The sequence below is a fragment of the Eubalaena glacialis genome, chromosome 18, assembly GCF_028564815.1.
Source record: "Eubalaena glacialis isolate mEubGla1 chromosome 18, mEubGla1.1.hap2.+ XY, whole genome shotgun sequence".
Lineage (NCBI taxonomy): Eukaryota > Metazoa > Chordata > Mammalia > Artiodactyla > Balaenidae > Eubalaena > Eubalaena glacialis.
Window position 1 is genome coordinate 4,521,697 of NC_083733.1, and position 21,459 is coordinate 4,543,155.

At 48.5% G+C, this 21,459-nt stretch overlaps 1 protein-coding gene across 1 annotated transcript in view; it reads left to right on the forward strand.

The window, feature by feature from the left end:
- Nucleotides 1-20,720, forward strand: part of COTL1 (coactosin like F-actin binding protein 1) — a 44,054-nt gene extending 23,334 nt beyond the window's left edge. Inside the window, exons 3-4 of the mRNA XM_061173372.1 lie at nt 3,855-4,012; nt 19,467-20,720. Coding sequence (XP_061029355.1) covers nt 3,855-4,012; nt 19,467-19,577 — 269 coding nt within the window. The 3' untranslated portion in view covers nt 19,578-20,720. The remainder of the gene's footprint in view (nt 1-3,854; nt 4,013-19,466) is intronic.
- The last annotated feature ends 739 nt before the right edge of the window (nt 20,721-21,459 follow it).

Genomic DNA, 21,459 nt, shown 5'->3' on the forward strand with positions numbered 1-21,459 from the left:
ACATGACTCTCGGATTTTCAAAACCGTCAGCAATCTTGTTGGCCAGACCATTGTCAGATAAGCACCAAACAGGCACCCAGGAAAGCAGTCTCTCCTGCCTTGATAATTTAAATGACATTGGCCTGCAGTTCTGGAAGGTCTTAAAAGCCAGGTTCCCTGTGTCTTTGGAGGTGGGCGTGAGACTGACTTATCGGACATCTGTCTTGTGCCAGGTCCTGGGCTGGTACTTGGGACACATGGTTTGTAACTTTCCCACTGAGTTTGGCCAGTGATGGGGCGGTTGGGATCCAAGTGTGGTCATGGGATCCCAAACGTCCAGGCTGACCAATGAGGAAAAGGGAAATAGAGTGGTTGCCATGGAAACAGACTGCGAGTTCTTTTGCTGGTGTTGTCTTAGCCTTAACAAGGCGCGAGGCATCTGAGGTGTGGCCCGCCTCCCCCTCAAGTCAAGGCTGCAATTTAATTAAACACTTTGGAGCTGGTTCTCCTGTTCCTCCAATAACACTACTCGGAACAGTGTGCTGGCTTCCCAAAAGCGGCCTCGATGCTGGGAAATGCTCGGGAACGAAAGTCCAGCACCAGCCGTGCGTGGCTGCGTGAATTTCAGTTCCTCAGCCCGGACAGCCTCATTTCCTGTGCTCACTTCCCACCCGCAGCTCTGCCTGGTAGCTCAGGCTCTGGGGAGAAGGTTCTACCATGTCGGGCCAGCGTCCTATTTAATCCTCACGGCCAAGGAAGGAGGGAGGTATAAAATTACCCCGATTTGGAAACATCCTGAATGTCCATCAGTGGATGCATGGATGAACAGAACACAATGCGGTCCATCCATACAATGGAATATTATTCAGCCATAAAAGGAATGAAGATCATGCTACCACGCGGATGAATCTTGCCAACATGCTGAGTGAAAGAAGCCAGACACAAAAGACCACACAGTGTAGGGTTTCATCTGTGAGAAATGTCCAGAACAGGCAAATCCAGAGACAGAAGACAGATTAGTGGTTGCTTAGTGCTGGGGGAAGGGGGGGTGAGGAGTGACGGCTGGTGGGTAGGGGGTTCTTTTTGGGATGATGCAGATGTTCTGGAATTAAATAATGGAAATGATTGCACAACATTTTGGATGTACTAAATGCCGCTGACTTCTATGCTTTACAGTAGTTAAAATGGTGAATTTTTGTGGTGTGACTTTTACCTCAATAAAGAAAAAAAATGGGGAGGACCAAAAAAATCTCCCCATTTTACAGATGAGGCAGCGAGGCTCCGATGTTTGGGGATTAAGTCAGATTCCTCCGGGACTAAGAGATGGAGTTCACATCGTCTCCTGTCCTTGGACTTTTCCTTCCTCACTTCCCACGGCCAGTTGGTCACCAAGCCATGTCAATTTGGCCTGTGAAGTGCCCCTTACACCAGTCTGTCCTCACTGCCTGACCCCCGTGGTCAGGTCCCAGGATGGGCACCCACCAGGCTCCCATGGCTGAGTGGGGTGGTTCCCTAAAGCAGGGGGGCTGGGCAGACACACCGGAGATGTCCTAGCCCTTGGCTTCAGGCTGGCTTTGTCCTTGGCATGTTACCTTGGGCACATCACACAACCTCCCAGCCTCATCTACCAAACGGTTGTTTGGATGTTGATGATGGTGACAATGATGCCCCCCCGACCCCGCGGCCCACCTCCCAGCATCCTTATAAAGACCCAATGAATACTGACCCATAAATCGAAAGGTGCTGTGCCAGCGTGAATGGCGATTATGATCTGTTTCTTTTAAGAAATGCCCGCATGTGGAGTTTGAGTCAGGAGTCCGTGGCCTGCCAGGGCTGTGTCTCAGCTCCCCCGGTCAGATGGTTCCCCTTTAGACAGCGTAGCTTGTTGTCAGGATGAGCTCATGCTTTGAGGTACTAACCAGCCAGTGTAGACTGTGTCTCCATTACACTCAGAGGGCTGGTGGCCTTGGATCTTGGTGAGAACCTTTACTTTGTGTGGGATTCGGCATGGAGGCACCCGGAATGATTCTAGGAAGAAAGACACCTTGATTTAAAAAAAAAAAAGCCATAAAACCTCAAAGTGTGATCCTTTGACCAGCAGCATCAGTATCACCTGGGAGCTAGTTAGGAATGCAGACCCCGGGGCCCTATCCCAAACCTGCCGAATCAGAATCTGCATTTTAGCGAGATCCCAGGTGATTCAGACAATGCTTGGGAAACACAGCTCGATGGGTCATTGGGTCGCTGAGAAATCCTAAAGCCAGCGACGAAAAGCCATTTGAGAGTATGAGCTGAATGGAGCGGCAGGTACAAGATGCATGACCCCAAACCAGCAGCATCCCGCGTACCAGCCATCACGGGGGGCGGGGGGGGGGGATTGGGGGAGGGTGGAATGAGATTTCACCGATAACTGCAACTGACATGTGAACTATTTAGGCATTCATCTGAGTAAGGATATGTGATGCTCTCAACAAAACGTACAGGATTTTGGTGGAAAACACAAAGGGGTCCTGATTAAATGGGGACACAAAGTATGTCTAGAATTTGTTCTTACCTGGGGGCGGTTCTGCCCCCCTGGGGACATTGGGCAATGGCTGGAGGCGTTGTTGATTGTCCTAGTGGGTGGGGGGGGGTGGGGGGGTGGGGGGGGTTGGGGGGGGATGTGTGGAGGCCAGGATTCTGCACTGCAGGACGGCCCCAGCACGAAGAATGACCCAGCCCCTAATGACTAGAGTACTGAGGTGGACACACACACACACACACACACACACACACACACACACATCACTTTAAAAACTCAAGAATACCAGCTGATATTTTGGGGATGCAGAGCAGCGGAGGATGGGGGAGCTTAGCACAATGTACTATGAAAGAGATTCTGAAGTGATGATGATGAGATTACTGGTGTGGCAATGACACAGACTTAAATGTAGATCCATTGGCCAGAATAGCCCCCAGAGTCATTTTAATAAAAACAAACATATGCCATATAACAAGCATAACATACCCAGTGGAAAAATACTCAGAATTCTTTTTTTTTTAATTAATTAATTTATTTTTATTTATTTATTTTTGGCTGCACTGGGTCTTCGTTGCTGCCCGCGGGTTTTCTCTAATTGCGGCGAATGGGGGCTACTCTTCATTTTGGAGCACGAGCTCTAAGCGCGCAGGCTTCCGTAGTTGTGGCGCACGGGCTCAGTAGTTGTGGCTCACGGGCTCTAGAGTGCAGGCTCAGTAGTGTGGCACACAGGCTTAGTTGCTCCACAGCATGTGGGATCTTCCCGGACCAGGGATCGAACCCGTGTTCCCTGCATTGGCAGGCAGATTCTTAACCACTGTGCCACCAGGGAAGACCCAGAATTCTTTATTGGCCTAATTGTCTGGCCATAAGCTAGCCATGCCCAGTGGGCCCAGAGCTATATCCCAGACCAGAACAAGGGCCACCGTCTTTGTTTCCTCCTCTCCTCCCCACCCCAGCCCAGTTCCCATCTCTCTACCGTGTGGCTTTGCTGTTCCAAATAGGGCCTCAAAGATTTGGGATAAAAAGAGTCGACGAACTTCTGTTCCCTAAATCAGATTCAGAATTTGAGCCTTGACTGTATGGGGGAGGGGAGGGTCGCAGGCATGGCAGTCAGAGAGGCCTGGCCTCCATCTGCCTCTGCAGCCTCAGGAGTGTCACATGGCCCTTCTGTGCCTCCACTTCCCGTCTGTGAAATGGGCATCCCAGCCTGTGGCACTGTTGTCGAGATTGAGCAAGGGAATGTTGGCTCCTGCCATGTGGCTCTGGGCACCCTCGTGGCTCAGAGCCCCTGCTGGGGATGTGGATTTGGGGTGTTTTAACCGAGCACCGTGCCCTCCCTTTGCCGTTGGTGCAGATGACGTCCGATTGTTTGCCTTCGTGCGCTTCACCACCGGGGACGCGATGAGCAAGAGGTCCAAGTTCGCCCTCATCACATGGATCGGCGAGAATGTCAGCGGGCTGCAGCGCGCCAAGACCGGCACGGACAAGACCCTGGTGAAGGAGGTGGTGCAGGTAACTGTCCTTGTGTTCTTTTAGGGTCTCGGGTGGGGAGGTGCTGGTCACATCCCACAAAGGGTCACCATCCAGCAGGGACACAAGGGGCTGGGCTTGGCTCCTTGGTCTGTGACTTTGAACGTTTCGTGCTACATTTCTGGACAGTAGCACCACTGGTGAGATGTACCCCAAATTGCTTTCTGGGGTGGTAGCCGCATCTGTGATCCTGACCATCAAATACTAGAAACGTGGTGGCTGGTGTCTACCTCTGGGTGGGGGGGGGGCAGGTGGCTCACGGAGAAGGGGTTGGAGGGATGACCAAAATGGCACCACTTCCTGATTGGGTGATGGATGACTTCCAACTGGCCATGAGGACCCGATGGGAGAATTCACGAGTGCTCTCTGAATGGTGTCTAGCACACAGTAGGTCCTCAATAGCACTTGGTGAATGAATAAATGTCAACCTTATGGGCACCAGCAGGGGTTTTATGATGACTTTGATGGCCATAGAATGACAAAGGCTATATCAACAGTGGCAGAGATTCCTAGTCTGGGTAGCTGGGTGTTGGTCATGGCTGACTTACTCCTGTGTCCCTATTAGACGGAGAGGAGGAGGAAAAGGTGGGTGTACCCTTGGTTTTGTCTCTGAGCTTCTAAACAGTTCTACCTGTAGAGCTCCCCATTTTAAAGTTTTTTTTCCATTCTGGACATAACAAAAATTGACACTAAGTGATTCATCTGGGGCTAGGACACTGGGTCATGCTGAGAAAAATAAAATCCAAATTCCAGAAAGATAAACTGGGGAAGAGAGGTGAAGGGGAGATAGTTTTCTTCTTACCAAAGGGTTCTCCATTTTGCAAAACAATTTCCTAAAACCCATGATAGGGAGGTGGTAGCTAACGGGTATGGGGCTTCTTTTTGACGTGATGAAAATATTCTAAAATATTCTAAAATCTGTAGTGATGGTTGCACATATCTGTGAATATACAAAAGGAAGCCATTGCATTGTAAAAAAACCAAAAACAAAACACACACACACAGAAATCGGCTGTGTGCAATGTGGTGTCCTGGATTGGATCCCGGAACAGAAAAACTGGTGAAATCGGAATGAAGTCTGGGGTTTAGTTTAGTAGTCACGTTCCAGTGTTGGCTTCTTAGCTGTGACAAATGCACCACGGTAACATAAGATGTTAACAATTGTCAAAATGGCCGGTGGGGTACATGGGAACTCTTGGTATTGTCTCTTGCCACTTTTCTGTAAATCCCCAACTATCCCCAAATAAAACTTTTATTTAAAAAATAATAATAGGAAAAAATTTTCCTGTCATTCCATTCTTACAGTTTATTTTTCCATCTTCGCTACGAGTTCTGCGGAGGAGCTCACCCACCTCTTCGCATTGCTGCGGTCACGGCCTGTGAATCATTCCCTAATCAGCTTCTTCTTCTTCTTCTTTTTTTTTTTCTAACATAACATAATTACATAAATTATGTGGCCACAGAGTCTTTGTAATGAAGGTTTTTCTGGCGGCTGAGCGTCCCATTTCACAAGCGCCCTGTGAGGTACTGAAAATCCCCCTGGTGTTGACCTCTTGAGTTGCTTCCAGTTTTTATTGTTAGAAATAATGTCCTAATCAGCATTTTAATACATGCAGCTCCTTTCTGTCATCCACTGGATCGTTTCTTTAGGATATACTTTTAGGAGATGGGGGTTCCAGATCATCACAGGGGTGAGGATCGCTTTAAAAACGTATAGGCTGGGCTTCCCTGGTGGCGCAGTGGTTAAGAATCTGCCTGCCAATGCAGGAGACACGGGTTCGAGCCCTGGTCTGGGAAGATCCCACATGCCGCGGAGCAACTAAGCCCGTGAGCCACAACTCCTGAGCCTGCGCGTCTGGAGCCTGTGCTCCGCAACGGGAGAGGCCGCGACAGTGAGAGGCCCGCGCACCGCGATGAAGAGGGGCCCCCGCTCGCCGCAACTAGAGAAAGCCCTCGCACAGAAACGAAGACCCAACACAGCCAAAAATAAATAAATAAATTTATTAAAAACAAAAAACAAAAAAAAACGTATAGGCTGTCAGATTACCTCCTAACGGGTTAGCACTGTGCCTGGGACATAGTAAGTGTTCAGTACATATCGTTTACTTTCTATCCTAATCAGCATTACCAGTGAACACTGCGGTTGGTACCCTCTCCAGCACCGGCACCCTTGCTTCGGATGGCCACCTACTCAACCCCACGGGCTATTTTTCTTCAGGACAGTTGGGGGTTTTAATGGTTAACCAGCTTTCAAGGGTCTCCTTTATGGCAACAGAATGGAAAATGCAAAAGAACGCATGTCCAAGTCCGAAGGTCTCCTGCTGGACTCCGCCCTCCACACTTAGCCCTCTTGTTGGCCAGCCAGGAGAACAGGGCACACAGGGAGAAGATGTTTGCTGGGATGCGTCCAGTGGGGGCAGTCTTTTGAATCTTGCAATGCTCCTGTTTTCTTTCCATTTTTAAGATTGTGGTAAAATACAGTAACATGAAATGTTAGCCCTTTTGATGTACGGTTCACTGGCGTGAAGTACATTTGCAGTGTTGGGCGATCATCACCATCGTCCGAAAGTTCCAGAACTTTTTTATCACCCCCAAAGGAAACCCTGAACCTATTAGCAGTCTGCAGAGTTCTTTATATATCTAGAACTTTTCTCAGTTTGGCTCAGTGGGTTAAGAGGGTGATTTGGGGAAATATGATTCTTTGGTAACTTCAATTGGGAATATTGGTTATAATTCATTTGCAAACTCAAATACATTGCAGCAAAAAGGGGAATTGCTTGGCTCTCTGAACTGGGAAGCGCAGGGGTTGCCAGCTTTAGGTGTGGCTGGATCCAGGGCTGAAGCAGTATCTTCCTTTCATTTCTCTTTTCTCTTTCCTCTGGATTTGGCCTCAGGTGGCCTCTGTGCAGCAGGAGAAATGGTCCAGGCATGGTGGTTCTTCTCGGTCTTGATCCCAGGGGAAAAGAGAGCCCCCCTCCCTCAGTGTCAATCATTCCCTTAAAATGATCCAGTTGGCACATCTTGTGGGCCAGGCAGGTGGGGTCTCATGATTGGCAGCTCCGATTGTTAAAAGAAAGGGATGCTGGTAGATGAAAAGCACAGACGTCCCCTCCGGTGGCAGGGGGCAGGGACTCTATCTTGAACTGCAGGTGCAATGTGATATTTTGACCATTACCTTTCGCATTTTCCACCTCTGCATTTAAAAAGGTTTATTACCCGAAGCTATTACAAGACCTCACATTTATACTACAGTTGCAAATACAGCCATTAATGTTACAAAGGGGTCGATTTTACTGGCATAATGGTATTTTCTGACAGTCACTAAAATCATGCTGATTCTGGTGTGTCAGTTGTCCTCTCTGCTATTAAGCAGAGACTCAGAACAGATGTTCTCTAAGGGGTCTCCAGATGGGCCATTCTGGATTCTGTGTCTTGGGGACAGGATCACATCCCTAGCTGCCTTTTACCACAGTTTCCATGTGAAGAATAAATGGATTGAGTTTTAGTTTAAGATTACTCATAACCCTTGGTTTTTGTAATAATAAAAATAATATACCCACATCCTTATGCTTTGTATGAGATGTAGACAATGTAAATTAATGTAGAGACATTGAAATCAAGAAGAGTGGATCTTTACGCCACCTGCCTGCCTGTGGTCAAGTCTCTCTCCCTTCCTGGGCCTCAGTTTCCCCATTTAAAAATGAGTTGGATGACTTGACCTGCTGTGTCGTATTCTGTTTTGATTTATTCTGAAATTGTTTCATTTTTTATGGGGTAGTTGGTTTATGACAGCATATTACATTTAAATGCACCACACTTCACTTTGTCAGACAAAGAGACAGTGTGTAGTGCAGTGGTCTGGGGTATAGCCGTTTGAGCCAGATGGAGTGAGTTCAGATTTCAGCCCCGCCATTTACTGTATGGCCTTGGGCAAGTTGCTCTCCTCTGGGCTTCACTCCCCTGATGGCTAAAACTGGGCTGGTATAGTGTTTGCCTCTTGCGGTTGTTGTGAGGATTAAATGAGCAACTATACGGAAAGCGCTTAGAACTATCTCTGATAGAGGCCTGGAAGTGCGGCTGTTATGACTCCCCGCTGTCCTGTTTAGACACCACCACGATGCACAGCTTTCTAGGTTGTGGAGCGTTTCCCTGGGAGCCGATAGGTCCGCGTGCCGAGCCTGGGACACAAGGCATGAATCTTATTGTTGAGCCATCCTGCCTGATTGTCTTGCAGATGGCTTGGATCAAAGTCACATCCATCAGCAACACAGGAAGGTCCTGAGCCTCACCCACCCTTGCTGGTGCTGACTTCAAACAATCCAGACTCCTTCAGGTTCCAGCCTGGGGCCTGCGCATAGGTGCATCAGCAAGGGGAGCCCTAACCTTTTTATTTTATTTTATTTTTTATTTTTTATTTATGGCTGTGTTGGGTCTTCGTTTCTGTGCGAGGGCTCTCTCTAGTTGCGGCAAGTGGGGGCCACTCTTCACCGCGGTGCGCGGGCCTCTCACTATCGCGGCCCCCCTTGTTGCGGAGCACAGGCTCCAGAAGCGCAGGCTCAGCAATTGTGGCTCACGGGCCTAGTTGCTCCGCGGCATGTGGGATCCTCCCAGACCAGGGCTCGAACCCGTGTCCCCTGCATTGGCAGGCAGATTCTCAACCACTGCGCCACCAGGGAAGCCCAGGAGCCCTAACCTTAACCCTAACCTTAACCCTAACCCAGAGCAGTGATAGGATTTGCCCCGAACCCATGGCTAACAAGCAGCAGGCCCGGGGCTGGAGCCCAGAGGAGTTAAAAATCAGGAGGTTTGATTCTAGATCTCTTTAGTCTGTGTTCAGGGCCGGGCTGAGATGCTGAGCTGCATCTGCGGCTGGTGGAAAACAAGACAAGACCAGCAAAGCCACGGGCAGTGGCAGGTGCCGGGCTGGGCCATGGTGACAGCCGGACTCGGGCCTCGGGAATGTGCTGAGTGGCCGGGGTGCGTGGCTGCGTCGTCACAGCCGTTATCTGCTGCACAGAAATGCCCGGCTGGTGCCGGCAACACAACACCCGTCCCATCGTTCCGGCGCCTCTGTGGGATGACAGGGGCAATGCAGTCACCCCCCGTTAGAGACCTGCCCGCGCTGGGCCAGGCTGTCTTGCTTTAGGGCAGACTCGGCCGATGAAACATTGTGCTGGCCTTGCGGAATCACTTTATTCACGCGGTCCTTTTATCTATTTTGTTTTTTTTTTCTTTCTTTTTTAAAGGGAACGCTATTTATTTATTCATTTTTGGCTGTGTTGGGTCTTCGTTTCTGTGCAAGGGCTTTCTCTAGTTGCGGCGAGCGGGGGCCACTCTTCATCGCGGTGCGCGGGCCTCTCACTGTTGCGGCCTCTCTTGTTGCGGAGCACAAGCTCCAGACGCGCAGGCTCAGTAGTTGTGGCTCACAATCCCTAGTTGCTCCGCAGCATGTGGGATCTTCCCAGACCAGGGCTTGAACCCGTGTCCCCTGCTTTGGCAGGCAGATTCTTAACCACTGCGCCACCAGGGAAGCCCCACGGAGCCAAGTAACCAGAGGTAGATCTCAGCTTTCAGCACTGGGAAAAGAACGGCAGGGAGTGTTTCCTCGAAGGAGAAGTAGAGGCGGGAAGGACAGGCATGTCAATGACTGCATGGAATCATCAGTGTAGTGTATCCTGATGGCCTCTGAACCCCAGGAGCAGGGCTGGCTTACATTCTGGACCCCCTCCACCCCCAGGGCCAGGACCAGATGTCCTAACTCTCCTCCAGGAGGGTCACATGTTTGTGTACCAGTGTGGTAGTAATATTAATAACAAGAGTTTTATTGTGCCGCTACCACATGCCTGGCACTTTCAAGGACTTTCCACACATTAAAATGATTTCTTCTTCACAACAAGGACAGTTCTGTCATTATCCCCACTTTATAGATGAGGAGCCTGGGGCCCGGGGAAGTTGGGGAAGTTGCTCAACGTCCCCTGTGCTTGTAGACTGGCCCCTGGGGCCCTGACTCTGTCACTTCACCCCACTGCATGTTTCCCAAAGTCCTCTAGCACTCTGAGGAGGCTCTGAGAAGTTCTGCAGGAAACAAACCTCTTACATTTATTTTTAAATGTACTGATCTGGTTCTCAAGCTCCTTGATGGTAGAACCTTTTTTTTTTTTTTTTTTAAACTGGAAACTGAGCATCATTGTACAGTGTTTCTTTTTTTAAAAAATGCTGCTGTGTCAATGGTAGAGACCATGGGCTTAAGGGGAGTGAGACCCAAGTTGATATTCCAGCTCTAGCAACTTTTCATCCTAGGACCTCAGGCAAGTAACTTTATCTCTAGACTCTGTTCTCACTTATGAAAAAGAGACTGTAAAATTTCATAGAGCTGTTGGAAGGATTAAAGGAAAGTAAAGGATGTGAAAAGGTTTCTCCTTTTAGTGACTGATGAACTCCTATTCATCCTTCAAAACCCTTATTCTTTACCCCATTCTCCTACCAGCCTCAATCAGAATTAATTGCTCCTTTATCTGTTTGTATGATACTATGACCCAAATTCCATGAATTATAATTAAGTGACCCTAGAAAGTAATCTCAAGGGCAGGGACCATGGCCGCTTTATTTGTATTTCTCAAACCTAGAAAAGTACTAAACAGGTGTTAAAAAGTGAAGAAACAGATCTGTTCACTTAGGCTCTAGTCTGTGTCTTATTCTTGGTGTATTCCTAGGACAGAAGCTAGTAAATGTTCAGTAACTGCTCTTTGGGCTGAATTAAATTGTGGAAGCCATTTACACTCAGGGAGGGATTTGGGGGTGGATTGGAATTTCCAAAGGCTCTGCTTTGTGTCAGTGAAAAGCAGAGGTGAGAGCTGGTTGGGTCAGCCGGGCGAACCCACACACTTCTGTGTCATGAGATTCACGGGGCTGCTGCTCCCCCTTGCAAAGCATTAGTTGCTGCCTGGCCCTCGGGGGACCAACTTTGGCGCTTCGTCCATCTTTAAAGGGTTTCAGCTGTTTGTTTCTACAGGGAGTTTTATGCTTCTTCAAGCCCGTGGTTTGTGGAAAGGCCCTTTATTCTTCTCAGAACCAGAAAGGGTCTTTTGTGCTGATGCGTTTCACCTGGGCCTGGGCTCAGGCAAGGGGGCTTTCCCATGCTTGTGTCCTTTATTTAACACAAATACATACAAAGCTCCCAAGCGGCCTGTGAATGGTGGAGCCAGGGATCATGTGTGGAGGGGCAGGTGCCATTATACACCCAATATACAGATGAGGAAACTGAGGCTGTGAGGGGTGAGTCCTCAAGCCAAGGTGAGTGTCAAGACAGAAGCCAGCTGGTGGGGCTCAGAGACTGTTTTAGTGGTGGGAAGGGCAGTGGGGAACCTGCTTCTATGCTCCTGCTACCAGGAGGTTAAAAGCCCTTGGGAGAGGAAGATGCCCAAACCCTGAGCCCAGCATGTAAATGGAAGCCGCTTTCACAAATCTGCTCTGCCAGTGGGCTGTGGCCGGGTGCCCATCACTAAACCCCAGATGGGTCCCAGCCCTCGACCAGCTGGCCTTGGCGTGGTGCCTGCATGGTTGCCCCCCGCCAGTTGGCCTCCTGATGTCTACACAGTGATTCCCAACACTGTCAACAGCAGACAGTTTCCATGCTCTAGGGATGCCAGGTTAGAGTGTGTGCAGGTCTTTACTGAAGGAGCCCGAACGTTGAGTCCAGACAGGTCTCCATGTGTGGCATGCACACCCCAGGGTGCTTTTTGGGGCTGAAGGCTGCCTACACACTCTACGTTTGTCTTTCAGATTTTCCCTCCCTCGTTCTCCTCCCTTGCATGGACCAACCCCACCTTTGTCCTTGTCATAGTTTGTCCCTGGACATCCTGCCTTTTGAAAGACCCTCCCAGAGCAAGCTCCAGGCTCTCTGTTTTCTCCCCCTTGGTGGTTTATCCCAGGGTGGTGTGGTTTTGAAAAATGGTTCAGACAAAATTAAGGACCTAAATGATGATCTGCCACCCAGCGATTTCTGCTAATTCCCCTGGAGCCCTGGCCACGTGGTACATGTTATTACAAACGTGATTAATCATAGCAGAGGTACAGTGTGTCCTTTCATGTAACATTTCATAAATGTTTTCAGTTTTCATAATTTTAATGGCTGAATACTATTCTGTTAGTGAATGTGCGATTACATGTATGTGTGTGTGTGTGTGTGTGTGTGTGTGTGTTCACTCTCCTGGTAAAGACCTTGGCGTGGAGTTAAACACAGGTTTCGGTCCCAGCCCCACCGCTCACCATGTGTGCGACCTTTTGCCGGCTGCTTTACTTCCTTGAGTTTCAGCATCCTCTGAAAATTGGGGATGATAATATCTAAACTCATGGAATTGTAAAAATTAAGTAAAATACTGTATATCATAAGTGTCTGCTATGTATGAAGTGTTCAATGTAAATACTACTTACTTATTTACCCAACTTCTGTTGAAAAGTGGAAGCAGTCTGGTATTTACTGACAATGAACATCTGTGAGTATGTGTGTTGTAATTTTTAAAAAATTCTGTTGAATTATTCCTTTGGGAAAAAGTCCCCAAAGTGGGTGTCACTGAGGAACAAGAAATGCTAAGCACAATTTCAACCAGGCAGAAATTGAAGTCCGAAACATGGATTTAATATTGTTTGTCAAGTGATCGATAGCAGGGGCTATTTGGAGGTCTGGGTTAAGGATTTTGAGGTTAAGTCTGGACTCAGTGGGGAAAGTGCCATGATTAATTTGTGATGTCTGCCATGGATACTGGAGGAGAGAGCAGAGTTTGTTTCCCACATTCTTACCATCCCTGATCTAGATGGAGCCATAGTCAGAAATCAGGCAGAATGGAGTCAGGGCTTCTGTAAGTGTCCATGGTCAGGAAAGCAGGGGGTGTCAGAATCCCAGCAGTCGCTCAAATGCTAAAGAGGTGGGTGGCCCTGCGGGGGTCAGGCTTCAAGGCATATGGATGGCTGCTCCTGTTTGGTTTGGACCCAAACCTACCCCAGCATGCTATAAGACATCATGCTTTCCCCATCCATCTGTGTTGGGCAATTACCTTGTGTCCACTCGAAATGCCACCACATTTCTCTCTCTTGTCCTTTGTCCTCTCCTTAGTGAAATAGGGTCATGTCATTTCTGCCCTGTGGTGGTGACGCAGGTGCCTGTGTTCCCGAATCTGTCAAACACTGGACCATACCATTTTGATCTATTTGTTTTTCCCTTGTCTGTGGTGACTCATGCCAGTTACAAGAACCTGTTCTTTTTGAGTAAATTACACCTTGCTGGAAGGATTTTTAAAACCTTGGTCTCTGAGGCGCTGTAGAATAGTTGTAGGAGGGAAGGTGTAGGGGACCCAGGAGGGGTTGGCAGGTTTGATACTGTGCATTTTCATCAGGCCCCTGTTCCTTGGAGGGTGCCTTTTCTCCTAGCAAGATGCAGGCTGCTGGGGACCAACTGCTTTTCTTCAGCACACCAAGGTCTTTGGTTTATAATTAATCTTCGCCTACTTGGAGGAAAAGATACGATATTGTGGCCAGCATGTGTCTCATCCACCCCCTGTCCCATATCACACATGTGGGAGGGGAGGTTCCATCCCCCGTTTTTCTGCAAGAGTTTACTAGCACAAGGCCTCCTTTTCGAAAGCCATGCTCTAATCCCAAAGTTGACAGTTCTGTGCCAGTTTTCCCCATTGCTCCTTGGATTCTTGTGTCCAAGGTGGAACTTTGTCCCACATACTCTGGAGGCTCAGGTGCAAATCCACAGATGGCTGTTGGGGAAAGGGCTGGCCGAACCTGCCTTCTAGAACCTGTGAAAGAAGAAAGCCCTCTTCTTTCACAGAGGTGGAAACCAGGTCCCAGAGCCATTGATGGCTTCCTTCGGGGCATTTTAGAGCCCGCTGGTTCTCTTTCTCTGCTCTTAGACTCTCAGAGGGACCTGTGAGTACCAGATTTTGACTTCCCATGGCCTAGGAGACTGTCTGGTGTTCAGTAAACATGTGTTTATTGGAAGAACGAATTGCATTAGCTCTCATTGTCTTTGGATACAACGAAGGTCACCTCTCCTCCCTGGCCCTGCCTTGTAGAAATGTGCATTGCTGGCATCACAAACTTAACTGTCAAAGACTCCCACTCATTTTTTCTTCCCAGACCTTCCCAGCACCCATATTCTCTGCGAAGGGTAGCAACCCACCATGGTCCTAATGTTCTAGGTAGAAGACCAGACACACTTCTACCCCAACAGGCTTCTTCTCTGTCCTCCTGTGACTAATCCCGCGCACAGCTTTTGGTCAAGCAGCTGGATTTGCCGTCTTCTTTCTGCAAGGGCAAGGAGAGCCAGTGTCACTACCTTGCTTATTCCGAGGAATTCTCCAGACTTCCCTTCATTAAAAAGTAAACAGTGGGGATGGAGAAATCAGTGTGGGTGAGAGAAGAGGAACTAGCCACTCCCTGTGCATTTGCTCTGAGTGTTTCAGAAAACTTCTTTATGGCTCAGACTCCCCTAACAATCTTGAGAACAAAGGTAACCCAGGATCATTTAAAATATTACCTAATCATTCTTGAGCACTTCCACTGTACACTCATCTGATTCTCACAGCCAGCCCTGGGATGTAGGTCCTCTTATTGTCCCTGCTTGCAGATGAGGAGACTGAGGCTCAGGGCGGGTAAGTTTCTGGGGAGGGTCAGGCTGCTGGAGATGCGTATGGACAGCTGTCCCTATTTGTATTTGGCACAAACTACTCCTAGCACGTTTTAGGACTGAAGCTGGGGTTTAAACCCGGGCAACTGGGAGCCATTTAAAAATGAAATGATTTAAAACCAAGGATAGGAAAATACTTATACACTTTTTAAACCAGCCTTGCAAATAGATTCTTGACTATGTACAGAGCCCCAATTCCTAACCCCAGTCCTTCCCTAGAATTGCCCTCCTTGGAAGCAGACCAATGTCCATCTTATGTCTTTGAAGCATGAACTTAAATGCACTTGGGAAAAGTCACAGGGACAGAATGTGTCCCGAACTTGATTGGTGTGTCTCCAAACCATCTTGGAGTCCTATTTAGCTGGATGAGGCCTCTGCCTTTGAAAAGTCCTGCACTGGGAGAAAAGGGAGAGACCCTGTCTGGAGGCTATCAGCCAGGGACACCGAGTTCCGAGACGTGAAGATCTTTCTAGAACCACAGGTGACAGTGCCCACAGACTGGCATATTTTGCTTTGAAGTCTCTGGCATGTGGCTTTGGTAGCCTTGAGGGTATGACGGATGCTTACGTGGGAGGGACGGGCAGTCTGGAGCAGCCTACCGGGTACGCAGGAGTGAGGGCCTGCCCCCAGGGCCCCGAGGTGAGGGTGCTGTGTGCCCTGGGATGAATTGTTTCCCCTCTCTGGGTCTCTTACTTCTTCTCTATCAAATAAGGGGGTGAATGTCAGGGTTTCAAAGGCTCTTTGTCCCCTGCCCCCCACCACCTTTTTTTGTTAACCAAGGTATAATGTACACAGAGGAAAACGCACGAATCTTAGACGTACAGCTTGATAAATTTTTGAATTTTAAAATTTTGAATTTTTGTACGTACCCATGAAAGAACTGCCCAGATCAAGACGGAACATTTCCCACTCTCCCTGCTCCGCCCCCAAAGGCTCCCACTCCCCCACTCAGATCGGCTCTAATATTTTATGGTTAATGATTCTCCTTGACTGAGCACGTTATTCTGTCAGGTTCTTTCCTGTTCTATCTAGACCTGGGCTGCCACCAGCCACGTGTGGCTGCAGAGCACGTGAAGTCTGGCTTGTCATACTGCTATGTGCCATGCCTATGAGTAAAATACACACTGGCTTTCCAAGATTTAGTATGGAGCACAAAATGTAGACATTTCACTGATGGTTTTGTATATTGATTACCTGTTACAATGGCAATATTTTGGATATAGAGTTAGATCATGAATGAATGTCACCTGTTTCTTTTTCACTTTTTTTCAATGTGGCTACTAGAAAATTTAAAATTCCCTACGTGTTAGCATTGCTCTGGGCCCTGCCAGTCTCCTTTCTGGAGAGAGGACTTGCCCCCCCTCATCTTGCAGCCCTCGTGTGGCCTGCCTCTGCCCCAGGAGGTGTTGCCTGGAGGATGCCAGCGACAGTGGCTGAGAGCAGAGGTGTGAGCGTGGCGGCGAGGTGGCCCTGCTTTGTGCAGATGTGTTCTTTGTGGTTTTCAGCGCGGGCAAGTCCTTGCAGGCCCCTCAGGTCCCAGGCGTTGCTCCCACATCAAAGTCTGGCTGTGCACAGAGCTGTTTTCACCCTGTTTCTGCCTCTTTTGGAAAACTCACACTTAAGCCCACTCCACAGAGGTGGTGGCGTCTCCCTTGCCACGTCGAAGGCCTGCTCTGTGAGAACCCTGGCAGGAACAGAGGTGGAGGAGTGTACAGTCATTTTGAGTTGGGTTGAGGCTGACTCAGACCTTTGCGGGACTTTTTGCAGAGTCCACACCCTTAGGGGAAGCATCGGCTCACCTTTGAAGCCTCTGCCCCCCCTCCCCAGCATCCTGTGGTGGAGGAGGCCCACCAGGCCTGCTAGGACCACATCCACGTGGCCGGCCACCTCCTGCCTGCCCTCTGGAGGGCAGGGGCTGGTTCCTATAGTGGGGATGGGTGAGGTTGCTTTTCTCTGTACTTTTGTTGGAAAGAATCATTTTTTGGCAAATCTTTTGGTTTTAAACGTCTCAGATTCTCAGGTATATAGGGTTTGGGGCTGCTTTTTTTGCAGTTTGAGACATAGCTATTTTTTTAAGGTAATTTTGTTCATTTACTTTTATTGTTATGTTTCACTGGGTTCTGCTATCCTGGTTTACTCCTTCTGGCTATGATTCGATTTCCCATATACCTGTGGTTTGAAGGTGAATTGTGCTCTATGTGCACTTTCATTGTGGATTTCTGAGATCTTATCAAACTTCTTAATCTAAATTGTCTAATGGCTAACAGACACAAGTGTGAGTGTTCTTGTTTCTCTAGATTGCCATATATAGCTACCACAGGGCAGAGGAACTTTGGACTTCCTTCTATAGGCGTCTTGAGCTGTGGGCTTCCTCCTTCTGGTCTGCTCTTCGCCCCTCCCCCTGCCGCTGGGGCTCAGGTTGAGAAACACGTTACTTCTGGGTTCCCCTTTCTGGCTCTGCCATTCTGCTTGTGTTCGATTGTGTGCTGATGACTTACACAGACGCTTAGCAGCACAGCATGGCAGGCTGGGAGTAGAAAGGGTTGGAAGGATGTTTGGTCATCTGGGCTAGTTACACAATCTCTCCAAGCCCAGCCGGCGGATCTTATCTTTAAAAAAAAAAAGCTAATATACTGAGGGAGGATTAAGTGAGAAAATGTGTGAGCCTGCACCTGGTACATATTAGTTACCTGATAAATATTAACCTCCCATTTCCTCCTTCCTGTTAGTATTCTTGGTGGTTTGGCATGGTGAACATTTCGTCTTAATATTGTAAAACTTGACCTTGAGAGTGCTCCTGGTTTAGTCATTCTCCTTTTTTTCCTTTCTCTTGTTTTTTTAAAAATTGAGGTGAAATTCACATGACATAAAATTAACCACCATTTAAAAATACACAACTCAGTGGCATTTAGTACCTCACAGATGTTGTGCAGACACCATCTCTATCTAATTCCAAAATATTTTCATCACTCCTAAAGGGGATGGTGACACTTTTAAGAAGTCCAGCTTTAGAGTCAGCTGAACCTACTAGCTGTGTGACTTTGGGCAGGTGTCATAATCTCCAGCCTTTGTTTTCTCATCTTCACAATGGAAGTAATGTTGATCATTTTACAGGATTTTTTAAAAAACAGCTTTATTGAGGTATAATTTACATACCACAAAATTAACTCATCCTAAGTCTACAATTCAATGATTTTTTAAAGTGAATTTACAGAGTTGTGCAGCTATCACCACAATCCAATTTCAGCGCATTTCCATTATTTTCTGTTGCAATCTCTAGCTCCTAGAAACCATGAATCTACTTTCTGTCTCTCTGGATTTGCCTTTTCTGGACATTTCATATAAATGGAATCATACAATATGTGGTCTTTCATGTCTGGCTTCTCTCACTGAGCATAATGGTTTTGAGGTTCATCCCTGTTGTAACCTGTGTCAGTACCTCATTCCTTTTTATGACTGAATAATATTCCATTGTATGGATAGACCATGTTTTGTTTACCCATTCATGTGTTGATGGGCATTTGGGTTGCTTCTACTTTTTGGTTGTTATGAATAATGTTGCCATGAATGTTTGTGTTTACAAGTGTTTGTGTGGACATATGCTTTCATTTCTCTTGGGTAGATATCTAGGAATACCGTACTAAAGGTTTTAAGAATTAAGTTTGCTACTGTGTGGCAGTGTCCGGTACCCAGAGGTACTTTGTAAATAGTGGTAATTGTTTACATTATTTCCTTGTGGACTCTTTTTTAATGTGGATGATTTTCTGACCTTCAGACTTGTTATTCATATTTTGGTAAATTTCTCTGTATTCTTACCTGTCACCATGGCTCAGGGTTATCTGATAAGCCAGATCACCTGTGTCACTCATTCATGCCACAGGCATTTATAAGAGCCTCACGTGTGCCAGGCCTGTGGGGTTTTATGGTTGAAATGTGTACCCTAAGAGGGCACAGTGACTGCCTCCATTTGCTCATCATCGTAGCCCCATCACATGGCATGGTTTTTCTTGAATGTATGGAAACAAACCCCCTGCCTTCAAGTAACTGAGTATGCCTGGAGAACCCAGTACATCCTTTAGTGCATTCAGTGTCTGGGTTGATCACTCAGGCCTGGGACCAGAAGCCCTGCATCACTATGACAGGGGCGCTTGAAGCTACCTTGTACCAGCTGGTGACAGCCAGTCATGTGTCTCTTCCCAGCTCCACGTACTGGTCCCCTGTTGATAGCTTGTAATCAGATATCATGTGAATATTTACACCATGGAAACAGGTAAAAGCTACAAATCACCCCACCACCACCCCTCTTTTGAGAGAGCCTGGTATTAAACATTTAGCAGCCGACCTGCCTACCTTTTCAATCTCCTCTTCTATTATTCTCCTGAGAAGATGGGTTTTCACAGATGAGGAAACTGAGGCACAGAGAGTTGAAAGAACTTGCCCAAGGCCACACAGCCGAAGAATGACAGAGCCAGAATCCGAACCCAGACCCGACCTTGGCCCATCCCCGTGGTCTTGGAACTGCACAGTATCTCGATTTTATCCATTTCCTGATCTCTGGTCACGTTTTTTTTTTTTTTGGTTTGTTTTTTTTTCCCCTGCCAAACCATCCTGCCACCAGATTTTCATTTTGATCATTTCTTAGTGTTTTAGGTGCCAAGACTTCCTGACGTGTTGCCTGAGCAATGCTCAGATCCCGTCCCCTCCTTTTTAACGGGAACTCTGTGTTCTGTTTTGTTCCGGCAGAATTTCGCCAAAGAGTTTGTGATCAGTGATCGGAAAGAGCTGGAGGACGACTTCATCAAGAGCGAGCTCAAGAAGGCGGGGGGAGCCAATTACGACGCCCAGACGGAGTAACCCCCGCGCACCCCGCCCCTTGCCAAAGTCATCTGCCTGCTCCCCGGGGGAGGGGACCACGGCCTCAGCTACCAGCCCACCAGCCCACCAGGGAGAGGAGACGCCATGAGAGGCAGTGCCCACCACCCCGTCCGAAACCCAGCTCCCCTCCCCGCTTCCCTTGTGCACCTGCCATGTCCTAGCCCACGAAGCTCATGGAACATCTTTCTTTTCTCTTTTTTTCTTTCTTTCCCCCCTCTTTCTTGTTCTAAAGAAAAATCATTTTGATGCCGAGGTCACGCACATCATCAGATCGGAGGTGCCTCCCATGGTGACCCTTTCCTGGTATTTCACTGACGCACAAGCAGCCTGCCCGGCCTCACCCACCAAACCTCGTGTTGCTTGTGGCGCCTGGGCCATGGCTGCTATCCTGGTTTTCCTCGGTGCCTGCCTGCTTCCCGCTGAGGAGGCAGCTGTGCCCTCGATGGCGGCCTCCACAAGCACACATGTGTCCCGCTGGCCAGGCTCACACCCCCGAGAGTCGCTCCAGAGTCCCCACCCCCCCATCCCAAGTTGCCTAAGCTCCAGGCTCATCGGAGATGGTGCTCCGTGGTGAGATGTGCAGGGCTGACTCAGACCGAAAGAGAAGAGAGAAATTTTGCCTTAAAAGTTGCCTGGCTTTGCCACCGGTCTGAAGTGGCCCGTTCCCACCCTCTTGATCAAAAATCTCACGATGGCGTGGAGTGGGGACAAAGGTCTAAGTCCAGATTCAACAGGAGGGGTCTTTCAGGGTTCACTTCCCGGGCTCCCCAGGTGATGAGGACATTAGGGAGAGAGGCCCGGGGTGCGGGATGGGAACTGAGGTCCAGTCGGTCCTCTGCCCGACGGCAAGGACAGCAGGGGACAGAGCGTGTACAGCAGGAGCCCCGCCCTCTCGGGACCAGAAAGTCTGTGGTTTTAATCCTTGGTGGCCCCACACCGGCAAAAGGGTTTTCTTTTTTTCAGAGAAAGATGAGATTGGCTTGGTTCTTCGTTTGGTAGCATTCTTTTTCTCTTTTCCTTGCTCATTTCGTTGGGGGATGTCTGTGCTGTGTTGGGGTCTTGAATAGCATCCGCACTCAAAACAGTTTACAGAAATAAATGGGTTTTTTGTTTTTCAAAAAACGAGGCTGTCTGATTGGTCTTATAAAGCTTCTCACTTTACTGGAAAAACGAAGGCGGTTGTCGTATTCAGATTTAATCGGCATTCCATAGCTTGTTTAATTTTTAGCAATAACCGTAAGAAGTAGGTGCTGTTGGGGACTTCCCTGGCAATCCAATGGTTAAGACTCCGAGCTCCCAATGCAGGGAGCAAGATTCGATCCCTGGTCGGGGAACTAAGATCCCACAAGCCTCACAGTGTGGCCAAAAAAAAAAGATAGAAATAGGTGCTGTTGGCATCCCCATTTTATGGAAACTGAGGCTCAGAGAGTCTCAGTGATTCACCTGAGGCCACCCAGCTGGAAGGTGGCAGAGCTGGAATTCGAACCTGGGTCTCCCAGTGGCCCTGGTGCTGTAGCTCGTGAGGGGAGTGGAAAGGCCCTGGATTGGAGAGAGAGAGGAGATGGCAGGATTGTGATGTGTCTTGTGTGGTCAGAAGCCTCCTCCCTGTGTGTTCAGGAAAAGCTGGGAGAAAGCGACCTCCTCAGCTGGGCTGTGACTTCCTTTATGAGGTTGTCCTAGAGCTTCAAAACGGGATTTCCAGCATGCCGGCCCGGTGGGAATGCAGAATCAGGCCAGAGGAGTTTCAGATGCACAACCGGGTTTGGAGGAGCTGGGAGTGGGGAGGGGAGGGTGCGGGGAGAGGGCAGAAACCGAAATCAGAGCAGGAAGGAATCCTGCAAGATGTGGGCAAGGCTGGAGG